This window comes from Malaclemys terrapin, chromosome 1 (genome assembly GCF_027887155.1).
Source record: "Malaclemys terrapin pileata isolate rMalTer1 chromosome 1, rMalTer1.hap1, whole genome shotgun sequence".
NCBI classification, from domain to species: domain Eukaryota; kingdom Metazoa; phylum Chordata; order Testudines; family Emydidae; genus Malaclemys; species Malaclemys terrapin.
In genome coordinates this window covers 341,110,340-341,122,507 of record NC_071505.1, presented here as the reverse complement: position 1 = coordinate 341,122,507, position 12,168 = coordinate 341,110,340, and the positions used below count along the sequence as shown (strand labels likewise).

The 12,168-nt window shown below is 48.8% G+C and overlaps 1 protein-coding gene across 5 annotated transcripts in view; it reads left to right on the top strand.

Annotated features, from left to right (window-relative positions):
• Positions 1–12,168, top strand: part of FAM168A (family with sequence similarity 168 member A) — a 343,581-nt gene that overhangs the window by 295,154 nt on the left and 36,259 nt on the right. For 2 of the 5 annotated variants that reach the window (XM_054015869.1, XM_054015868.1), the window contains 3 exons: positions 74–100; positions 10,357–10,482; positions 11,409–11,447. In XM_054015869.1, coding sequence (XP_053871844.1) covers positions 74–100; positions 10,357–10,482; positions 11,409–11,447 — 192 coding nt within the window. The remainder of the gene's footprint in view (positions 1–73; positions 101–10,356; positions 10,483–11,408; positions 11,448–12,168) is intronic. The other 3 variants (XM_054015870.1, XM_054015871.1, XM_054015872.1) reach the window with 3 other exon arrangements.

Sequence of the window (12,168 nt, the reverse complement as noted above, 5' to 3'; positions counted from 1 at the left end):
CATACTGTATGCTGTGTACATATTGGCACAAATCCTTAGTGATCATTTAAAACAAATAATTTTTATTCAACAGAGTTTCAACTCCTGCATTCAGCTAATGGTAGGAGAACTGTTCATCCTCGTCTATGTTAAGCTTATTAATGTGTAACATGATGAATGTGTAGAACTGATATGGAGGGGGTAAACAGCCCGAGGGGAGAGCGGCTTTCACCAGTGACCCCTTAGGGCATGCTGGGATACGTATTCGGATAGCTCAGTGGTTTGAGCTTTGGCCTGCTAATCCCAGGGTTGAGAGTTCAATCCTTGAGGGGGCCACTTAGGGATCTGGGGCAAAATCAGTACTTGGTCCTGCTAGTGAAGGCAGGGGGCTGGACTCAATGACCTTTCAAGGTCCCTTCCAGTTCTAGGAGATAGGACATCTCCATTTCACTTTGGGGGGAGGGATAGCTCAGTGGTTTGAGCATTGGCCTGCTAAACCCAGGGTTGTGAGTTCAATCCTTGAGGGGGCCACTTGGGGATCTGGGGCAAAATCAGTACTTGGTCCTGCTAGTGAAGGCAGGGGGCTGGACTCGATGACCTTTCAAGGTCCCTTCCAGTTCTAGGAGATGGGATATCTCCATTATTATTATTATATTATTAAAAGCTGCTTTTTATGAAATGCAAAAAAGGTTGCTACTGGAAAGACTGGCTGGCTCAGAGGATAGAGCGCCTTTCATATTTGGTCAGTAGAGACCAAAGTACCTTCTGCTGGCCGTTCAGTAGCCTCTCAGGGTATGTCTACAAAGCAGCTGGGACTCTGAGAGCGTGCTTTCCAGTGGGGACAGACAGACACATGCTAGCTCTCCTCATGCTGGTGTGCTAAACGTAGGAGTGCGGCCATGGTGGCACGGACAGTGGCTTAGGCTTGCCTCCCAAACACACGTGCACCCGACCCCTTGGGTGCATCCTCGGGTGGTTAGGCCAAGACACCACCTGTGTGCTGCGGCCATGCTGCTCCTTTTACTGTTGAGCTAGCGCATTTGTCTGCCCACGCTGGGAGCATGCTCCCAGCTGCTGTGTAGACATACACTGAGAAATGAGTAAGTGGTTCTGTGATGGGGTGGACCAGGCCCAGAAGCCCCCTGCTAGAGGCCTCAGGGTCCTGCCCCATTCTGTCTGAGGGAGGAGCAGAAGTCCTCCAAGTGACCTAGAGTGGTTGCAGGGAAGTACCCAATCAGAGAGGCTTCAGGGAGCAGCCAGTCTGGGCCCAGGAGGGCCCTGTAAAGAGGAGCTGGAGCTAGCAGAGTGCAGGCAGTGCTCCTGGCAGGCCAAATGGAATTGCAGCGGAACAGATAGCTCAGTATTAGTAGGGACTAGAGTTGCCAGGCATCTGGTTTTTGACCGGAATGCCCGGTTGAAAAGGGACATTGGCAGCTCTGGTCAGCACTGCCGACTGGGCCATTAAAAGTCTGGTTGACGGTGCTGCAGGGCTAAGGCAGGCTAGTCCCTACCTGTCCTGTCTCCACACTGTGCCCTGGAAGTGGCCAGCAGGTCCGGCTCCTAGGCGGGGGGGATGTCAGGGGGCTCCGCACTCTGCCCCCACCCCCGAACTGTGGCAGTGCCTACGGGCGAGAGCAGCGCGCGGAGCTTCCTGCCCCCCGCGCCTAGGAGCCGGACCTGCTGGCCACTTCCAGGGCGCAGCGTGGAGCCCAGGGCAGGCAGGGAGCCTGCCTTAGCCCCGCTGCACCACTGAGCGGGAGCCGCCCGACGTAAGCCTGCGCTCCAACCCCCTGCCCCAGCTCTGAGCCCCCCCAAACCCGAAGCCCCCTCCTACACCCCAGCCCCCTCATCCCAGCCAGAGCCCTCACCCCCATTCACCTTAACCTCCTGCTCCAGCCCAGAACACCCTCCCACACCCTGAACCCCTCATCCATGGCCCCACCCCAGTGCCTGCACTCCCAGCCGGAGCTCTCACCCCCTCCCACACCCCAACCCCCATCTCAACCTGCAGTGCCCTCCCACACTCCAAATCCCTCCGCCCCACCCCCCAGCCTGGAGCCCCCTCCTCCACCCCAAACCCCTCATCCCCAGCCCCACCCCAGAGCCAAGAGCCTGTACCCCCTTCCACACCCCAAACCCCCTGTCTCAACCTGCAGCCCCCTCCCACATTCCAAATCCCTCAGTCCCACCCCCCAGCCTGGAGCCTCCCCCTGCACCCCAAACCCCTCATCCCCAACCCCACTCCAGAGCCTGCATTCCCACCTGGAGCCCTCACCCTCTCCCGCACCCCAACCCCCTGCCCCTGCCTGGAGCCCCTCCCACACCCTGAACCCCTCATCCATGGCCTCACCCCAGCACCTGCACTCCCAGCCGGAGCTCTCACCCCCTCCCCCATCTCAACCCGCAGTGCCCTCCCACACTCCAAATCCCTCCACCCCACCCCCCAGCCTGGAGCCCCCTCCTCCACCCCAAACCCCTCATCCCCGGCCCCACCCCAGAGCCAAGAGCCTGTACCCCCTTCCATACTCCCAACCCCCTGTCTCAACCTGCAGCCCCCTCCCACACTCCAAATCCCTCAGCTCCACCCCCCAGCCTGGAGCTCCCTCCTGCACCGCAAACCCCTCATCCCTGGACCCACCCCAGAGCCTGTACCCCCCTTCCATCCCCCCACCCCCCTGTCTCAACTTGCAGCCCCCTCCCACACTCCAAATCCCTCAGCTCCACCCCCCAGCCTGGAGCCTCCCCCTGCACCCCAAACCCTTCATCCCCGACCCCACTCCAGAGCTTGCACTCCCAGCTGGAGCCCTCACCCTTTCCTGCACCCCAACCTCCTGCCTGGAGCCCCTCCTATACCCTGAACCCCTCATTTCTGGCCCCACCCCAGAGCCCACACCCCCAGTTAGAGCCCTCTCACCCACTCCTGCACCCCAACCCCCTGCCCCAGCCCAGTGAAAGTGAGTGAGGGTGGAGGAGAGCGAGCCACCGAGGGAAGGGGAATGTAGTGAATGGGGGGCAGGGCCTCGGGAAAGAGGCGTGGCTTCAGGGAAGGGACAGGACTAGGGTGTTCGTTTTTGTGTGATTAGAAAGTTTGCAACCCTAGCAGGGACGGGGGAGCTAAGAAGCGCTCCTGGCTGGCTGCTGGGCCTGAGCTTAGAAGAGAGCTAAGGGCAAGCCACTGGTGAAAGCCCGAGTCTGTCCGTCCGTCCCCCCACCAACTTTTTTGGCCCACATTGGCAGCTCAGCAGAGGCCAAACATTAAATGGACTATGGAGACTGACCTCCTCTCTTTGCCATAGAGGTAGCTGTTGCTGGTGGGAGCCGGTGCATGTTAGCAGCAGAGCAAAAATGTGGTGCTGCAGCTCATGCTGCAAACAAAGAACATGGGACTCCAGGCCTGTTGATCTGGCACCTTTCACCAGAACTAATCTCTCTCAGGCCTGGTCTACACTGTGTGTGTGTGGGGGAGGGGGGGTGGCAGGTCGATCTAAGATATGCAACTTCAGCTACGAGAATAGCGCAGCTGAAGTCAACGTATCTTAGATCGACTTAGAATCACTTACTTTGCATCCTCGTGGCGCAGGATTGACGGCTGCCATTCCCCCGTCGACTCCGCTTCCACCTCTCGCCGTGGTGGAGTTCCGGAGTCGACGGCAGAGCGATCGGGGATCGATTTATCGTGTCTAGACGATCCCCGATAGATCGATCACTACCCGCCAATCCGGAGGGTAGTGTAGACGTACCCTCAGAGATTTCCAGCAAAGTGACGTGAAATGGGCAGATACTCATTGCTTAGAGACAATCAGCTTCAATCCTTGATATTTCCCCAGCACGGTGAGACAGGCTGAGTCCATGAAACACAGCTGCTCAGATTCCACTAGGAGGAGTCACCAGCATCCATTATTTCTTGTCAAATCCATTTGACATTTAATTACAATCCCTGATGTATTCCAAACTATTTATACAATAACAAAACAGTGCTACTAATGACTCCACAAAGGAAGGCGACAGGAGTAGATACCAGCATCTTCCATGGTGGTTCTTTAGAAAGGAACTCTAAATTGCTAGTACAAGATATTAGCAGGTTCCTAAAAGAACTGTAAAGCTGAAGATGGGACTGGCAGAGGAAAGCGAGGTTTTTAACCTCCTTGGCACTGACAGACTCAAAATGCCCAAACAGCCTAAAGCTACACCACTCAATTTTCAAAGCCAGGCTCAAGGAGTTAGCATCACAGACCTCCTGACTTCCCGCACCAGAGGGGCTTAATGAAACATGGAGGGAATTTTGGGAGAGCCCCCGAGTCCAAAATCCTCTCAATCCTGCCACTTTCATCCAGACTTGACTCTCATTAGAAAAACAAAAGCAAAGCTAAGCTGGCATCAATAGGTCTCTCTCCCTCTCTGTGTGTCATTTATAGACAGTGAAATGTAGTTTAAAAGAAAAGAGTGCTAAGGTCTCTCTATTGATTTATTTTGCACCAAACCTGTCCAAGAGATAGTTAGCCACCAGCCATTGCATTCTCTGCAAACCTCAGTTACATCAAATGAAGCAACAAAACCTGGCATCATGCAGGTGAATGTATATCTCATTCTGCTGGGATTCAGAAACCTTCCCTCGCCAGTGAAAAAATACATTTCTAGCTTACGCCAACTCCTTGTTGTGTGTGACTTTGTTTCAGATCTTTCAATATGTGTTAGAATGAGAGAGACAAGGCAGGTTGAAAGATCAATACAGAACTCCAGCATTTCAAATATTGATAAAGCTTACGCGAGTCCGGCTGCCAGACAATTTCGCTACAACCTTTCCTTTCCCATATACAAAATGTGTGTGCCTAGAATCCAGTGCTGTAAAGAAATGAAGCATGCTAATTATTAAGAGAGGAGTGATATTTTTAAAGAATATCAGACTCTTTCCAGGGTTACAGGATCCCTGTTTAAACCTAATGCATGTTCCCCTCTAGGCCTTCTGTCTTTCTGTGATGGTTTTTTTTTTGTTTTAACTTCCTGCATTCAAACATCCATTTTACTTTCCTGTAAGTAGGACACACATTTATCCACACTGAGCATGGTTTCTGCCTTAACTCTACCTATTAATAATGCAGTAGAGAATAACGCAGGCCATCCATTACTTTGATGCTCTCATCTAGCAGAAAGTCAACCCAGGAAATTAGGTTTATCTGTTTTTCGTTTCACAATATGGAGTTTGTAAGTTGTCTTCCCTCCCTCCCTCTCCCACCCATTTCCCATTTCTGGGTACTTCATCAAGATAATTTCTGTTCTGTAAAGATAAAGTATCCTGCATACGCCCCCTCCCTCCCTACTCATAGATCGCATGTGCTTTAGAAGGAGGAGAAGAAGGATAGGCCAGGGGTTAGGAGTCTAGCTAATGCTTTGACAAATCCATGTTCAATTCCCAGCTCTGCCACAGGCTTCCTGTGTGACATTGGGCAAGTCACTTAGCCGCTCTGTGCCTCAGTTCCCCATTTGTACAATGGGGATAACAGCTCTGCCCCACTTCACAAGACTGTTTGAAGATAAATATATTAAGGATTGTGAGGCGCTCAGATACTACATTGATGGTGACCACATAAGTACCTACGGAAAGACTATCCCAAACCTGGCTCCACATTCCAGGCATTTTTTGCAAGATGCCAGGTCATGAATAAATGAAGGCAGAGGAAAAGATATACTCCATCATATAGTTAAATGCTTAGTTCCACTTTCTTTAATCTCAGGATCAGTTGTGTGCACTCATTAATGAGATTGGCTCCATACATGTACCATTTACACGTCTAGGTGTGAGTTTTGCCTCTTTGGCTTTCCATGTGTTATCATGTAGTCATGTTGACTGGAGCACATGTTCCCTTACATATAGTAGATGATTGGATGATCAAGGATTCAGGACATGAGGACCCATCATTGCAGTGCTGTAGCTATTAGGTTCAGCTCCAATTACTTGTCCAGCTCAACAGTTGGAATTCAGAGGAACCCTGTTAGAGATGGATAAAAGTGAAAGCTTTTCCTTGTCAGTTAATAGTCTTGGAATGAGGCTAAAACAAATCCAGCAGATATTGGTGATAACGAGGTGAAGAACTATGTTAAATCATCTGAACTGTATTTGTCTGAGATAGGGTGACCAGATCACCACACTAAAATATCAGGACACATTGGGGTGCCATCAGCCCCGCCCACAGTCCACCCCTGCTCCTCCCAAGCTCCGCCCCCACTCTGCCCCTGGTCCCGCCCCCTCCCTGCTCGCCTCCCCTCCCCCCGTGCCCTTCTTCATTCCCCGGCCTGCTGCTGGCTTGCTGCGTCCCTCCTCAGTCCCCCACCCACTGCTCGCCTCCCCGCCCGTCTGCCGCTCGCCTCTTCACCCCCCCCGCCCGCCACTCACCCCTACGGTGCCAACTTCCCCTCTGCCAGGTGGGTGCTCGCCCACCCCCCCGCCTCTTCCGGCCCCTGCACTGCCTTCACCCCGCCCCCATTCCACCCCCTTCCCCCAAGTCCCCGCTTCCTCCCCTGAGCGCACCGCGTAACTGCTTCTCCCCCCTCCCTCCTGGAAAGCACTAAGCACCGCCAAACAGCTCTTTGGCGGCGGGAAGCGCTGGAGGGCAGGAGGAGTGGGAACGCGGCGCGCTGGGGGAAAGCGGGGGAAAAGGAGGTGAGGAGGGGGGAGCTTGGCTGCAATTTTTTCCTGTGGGTGCTCCAACCCTGGAGCACCCATGGGGTCAGCACCTCCCTCCCACTCGCCTCCTTACATGAATATTGGGACAAATGGCGTCCCGATTGTACATTGATCGGGATGCGGGACAAAGGGTTAAATATCGGGACAGTCCCGATTTTATCGGGACATCTGGTCACCCTAATCTCAGACAATACCTCGTATGGTGGAAGAGTGTCTGACCTGACATCTGGAGGGCAGTTTACAACCCCTAGCCTCCCGTGATATCTCTGCTTACAGAACCTGGATGTTGGCTCTGACATCTGTGTACGAGAGAACTGTACTTGTACTATCCATGCTGTGTAGCTCTTTCAAAGGACCATAAGCTGTTTCTTTTCTTAGATGCATCCTGAAATTCGTATTTTGTGTAGCTCTAAGCGATGTATTCTGTGAGGGTTAGTGATTTAAGAACAAACTGCATAAGGCCAAGATGCAAACTTCCAAACTGCTCAATCCAAATCATTTGAACCATTAATCCATCCGAACTGGGGGGGGGGAGGAGTCACCCACAAGGATTTAATTCTACCCCTAAGATAATTGGTCTTTCCAGAAATGCAGATAACTTGGGTCTTAGAGACGAGAGCAGTCTTCAGGTCTGTAGAATAAAAGTGTAAGTGCAAACAGTCAACAAAAGGGATTTTGTAACCTCCTACCATCGGGCATTAGGCAGTCTCTAATATGACATTCATACTGCTGGGTGCCATGCAGGAATAAGCAATAGATATGGAAATCCTCAGTCCCTCACAAGCACTTAGGAATGGTCACAGGCTCACGACACAGCGATCAGATCTTCAAGTAGGAGAGGGATCAGAATCCAAATTTCTTTCTTCACTACAAGCCCACATAGGAAACTCCCAGTGTTCTATATGAGAAGATCGAAAGGGAACTTTGGCAATGGAAACAATAGCCTACTATAGGAGAAACACTTCTCGTGCCCACTGGCTTGTTCCACTGCTGATGGACAAAGTCATAGCTGATCACGCTGGATTTCCAGTCTCACCAGCTCTGATTACTCAGATCCAGAGCATGTTTTTCTCACACACCTTGTCCCCTGAAATGAGGCAGATTAAATAGTTTGGTCCATAACAGGTGTGTCAAGTCATCCTAGCACCTAACAAGGAATTCACAAAAATGGTTTGTTTTTGTGGATTTTTTTAAATAAGAATTAATTGGAGGACATTTGTAACAATTCGAACAATTGTATCTTTTCACCAGCTCCTCCCACAACGATTTCACATTAGAATCAAATCAGTGGGCCACTTCTTGGGGATTGATCTAGCCATCACTTGGTTTTCATTCTTTAGTAGTCAGACTCATCAAAAGCAAACTACAATACATACAAACCCTATTTAAGAGCCAGGATTCTCTGGAGGAAAGACAATTGTACGTCCTAAATATTGGAAGCCCTCTTTTGTGCTGTCTGATTTAGAGAGTTCCAGTTTCTATAACTCATTTCTTTTATGAGGGCAGAAACCTCAGCTTGTACGGTCAGTGAGCAGCAAGTTCAGCGCTGACCCACCCTCTACTAGAATATGAGGTGTGAGCAAGGGTTGGTATTTTCAAAGGGCCTAAAGGAGTTAAGCTGGGATTGGGCAGTCCCTCTGGCCCCTTTGAAAATGCCAGCTAAAGTGCCCAATTTAACTGGCTACCCATGAATCATATGGTACCCAAATCTACCCTGGGCCCCGAAGGATGAGTGTTGGACAGTAGTTACCAGAGTTTAATACTAATATGCAACAAAAAATGGCGAGGGCTCCATACTGTCAGAGAAAAAGGAGACCAGCTAAACCTTTGACTAACAAGCTCAGGGTACAGCATGTACCTACTGCAGAGCTCAGCTTGCAGGAGAGCTTTCCTATTGATGAGCTAACCTCGCTGTTCTTGATGTGCTGCCAGAAAGCCCCTGGTTTAGTGACTGCCGTTTTGTCACCGTTAGACACATGTTGACAATGCACTTGATTGCAGTATAAAAGACTCTTTAAGATCAAAGTCAATGGTAGTCCTCATCAGCTTGCTTTGCATGTTTTCGAATGTCCTTTTCAAGTAAGAACAAAGGCTTTGTGACCTAAGTAGATACAAACACATGAAAAAAATGAACGTGGAAATTCTTTCCAAAGTGTGCTGAATTTTTGTCTATCAATTTTCAGTTCAATTTAATAATGCTTGTATTGGCATGATAAGCTGTCCATGTCTTGCCAGTATTTTCTCTGCTTTTCATACAACTCCCAGTAAGGCCATGCTCCGTGGAGTAGATCTGAATAGCTCTCAGGAGCTCTGTCTGGAGTAGTAATGCCACTCTTGAAAGTCAAAGTCAATCCAACTGTTTGTTTCTTATTATTCAGAGACATAACTGTCAGTTCTCTGGTGTCTAAGAACCATGTCTAAGTGGATTTGTGTTTTTTTCTCAGTGTTTTTGGAGTCTGTTACTTGAAGGTCATATAAAAGCTCATTTTGCTAGAGGTGTATCAGTGATGGCAGGCAACCTTAGGGGGTTTCCACTCAAGAGCTTCAAGACAGCCATATTAACCAAACATCATCACCACTCCCGAATCATGCCGTGCCTCAAGCTTTGGTCTGTTTTGGGCCTTTTGCAACTCTTCTGACTTTGACTTTGTACGGACAGTGATGATCACCTTTCAAGTTACAAGGTTATCTGCCAGAAGCTATTGTTTCTACTGACCACTGTTTCCAAAGGGCATAATATGTTCTACGGCCAAAGCCAGTGTAAACAGGATACTGAGGAACTGCCAATCCCGTCTACCTTCTGATAGGCACAATTAATTCTACCTCGTGCTCTATAGCACCTGTCATAGTTGCGTTTTGCTAACACTATGAATCAAAACCTTCCAGCCTAGCTGTGAGGTAGGCGAGTATTAACATTTCCATTTTACAGATGAGGAAACCGAGGCACGAAGCAGTTGTGACTTGTCTGATGTCACGCAGGAAGTAATGCCAATGCCAGGCGTAAAACTTAGCTCCACGGACTCCCAACCCATCCTTTAACCGCAGACTGGTCGTCTCCTCAGCCTGGCAGTCCTCTCACATGAGTTCACATTCCCTCCCGCACCTCTTCGCAAGAGCTGGAGTCCATTGCTTTCTAGATGCGTATTGTCAGCATTGTTCAAAAAAGACAGGAAGGCTGGAGGCTATGATATAGTGTAAATATACAGCCTTAGCCTGTTGATGCTGCCTTGAAAATCCCTGGGACTTTTCAAGCACTCTCAAAACTATCCCTGCAGACCATATGCCTAATAGTGTAGATCTGTGTAGGACTCTCACCCATAGGCATAGTTTGACTTCTATATTTGGGTGGGCGGGCAGCTCCAGTGAGGCCAATGGGGCTGTGTGTGGGGATGGGGGCGGCAAATTCCTCGCCTGCCCGAGGCTGGCAGTTTGCAGAGGCCTGCCCCCCACCTCCATCTACGCCCATGCTCTCTCCTTGAGAGACCACCAATCCTTGATAGGTAAATTTCTGGTTTTCCATATCCTTCAGCCTCAGGAAACGTGACAAATCATGATATGAAATTCCTAGATGTTTTTTCCTTTAAAAAAATGACAGTTTTAATTTCACCATCAAAAAAGGGATACTGTGTAGTCACTGTAATTGACATCCCGCTGTTTGTTCCTGTATAACACCTTTTCTTCTGTCTTCACTCAAGCTACACTTCTGATGAAGCAGGCCTGGCCACAGACATCCTCCTCTTGTGCCACAGAGGGTACCTTTCACCTCCCAGTGGACACTGGGACTGAGAACAGAACTTACCAAGCTTCATCTGCAGCATTCAGTAAATAAATCTCTTTTCTTCTGGGGTTTTGCTTTGTTGTTTTGCTTCTGTTTAACCTCCCCCCCCCCAGTGGTTTGGGGGGTTATGTGGGACATTTGGTCTGCTGGCAATGTGTTGGTTAACTTTGTGTCTGTTAAGACTGCTTTGGGTATTGGGTACCAAAAGAAGTAAATGATTATTAATAATACTGGGCTCGATAGCATTTACTTACGTAGTTGGGAAGAACAATTCCCTTCCACTGCAGGAATTATTGGCTGAAATTCTATAGCAGGAGGTCACATTAAGGTGATCATAATGGTCCCTTCTGGACTTAAATCCTACTAATCTCTGAATACCTTCTTGTCCTGAAGCCAAGCTAAATATCACTTCTCCCAAATAAATTTGCATCCATAAAAATATGCCAAGGAGGAAACACCTACTTGTGTTAATTAAAAAGAGATAAATATGGGGGGTTGAGTAGGGAAGCCTCTGTTTTACCTGTATCCTTGATCACTGAGAAAAATGTAAATCATTTTCAGATATATATTAATACTTTAGTGTATGATGCCCCTCCTCTTAAATGTGCAGAAATCTAGTACAGTAGGTTTGGCCAGATTACTGTACTTGGACTCTCTCTGGTCAAATAATGAATTCTACTTTGGTAATAAGCAACAGAACACACACAGTAATTAAGCAAAATAGTTTATGTAGAGCGGAATCCAGGAGAAGAGAGGGTCACTTCATCTTTCATTCAAGAAGGCAACAGAAGCTGGTAATCCCCAAATACAGATGATTTTCCAGGGATTCAAGTGAAACTCTCAGTAGGACTTTCCCATCCACTTTCCCGCTGTTAGGCTCACCAAGCCCCAGTTATCACAATACCCCAACCGATGGCTATGTATCCTTCTGTTGATAAGTTTCCTGTTTTGTTTTGTTTCAACTTGCAGGGCAACAGTTTTCCACTACACACTTCAACTACGGTCAATGTATGTATACAGTCACAAGGGTACCTTTGTTCCAGTGCAAATCCTTTAATTAACTAGGCAATTTTAAAGTTATACTGTGCATACTAAAAGCTCATGCAACAATTGCCATTTTAAACGCAAGCCATACGTGGTCCACAATCACATCCCAAAAGTCACTGCTCTGCCCCAAGATGGGGCCGTACCTCTGAAGTGGCCACACAGCTCAGTACTGATACAGAAGGACAGCCTAAGATGAATACATCTGGTTTTTCTATTTGGTGATAACCCAACATCTGTCTGTGAAATATTATTTAGGTAGGAGCAACAGAAATCCTCAGAGATGGAAAATTCTGCATATTTAGGATTTTTTTTCTATCAGTCTAAAAATTAATATGAAAAGAATGCGTCTGCTATTCAGTGAACTACAGTACTGCAGAATCTACAGTGTTGAGAGTTACAGGGTACAGGGGATTTAGCCACACATCTTCCACTAATTGTAATGGAAGATGAATGACTAAGTGGCCTGTACTGCTTCTAGCAGTGTTGTAGCCGTGTTGGTCCCAGGATATTAGAGAGAGAAGCTGGGTGAGGAAATATCTTTTATTGGACCAACTTCAGTTGGTGCCAGAGACAAGCTGTTTTGCTTACACAGAGCTCTTCTTCGAAAATCTCAACCTGCAGCCAAACACACTGCAGGCTAGATAAACTTCCTCATTCATCCCAAGAAGGGGTTAATAGCTAA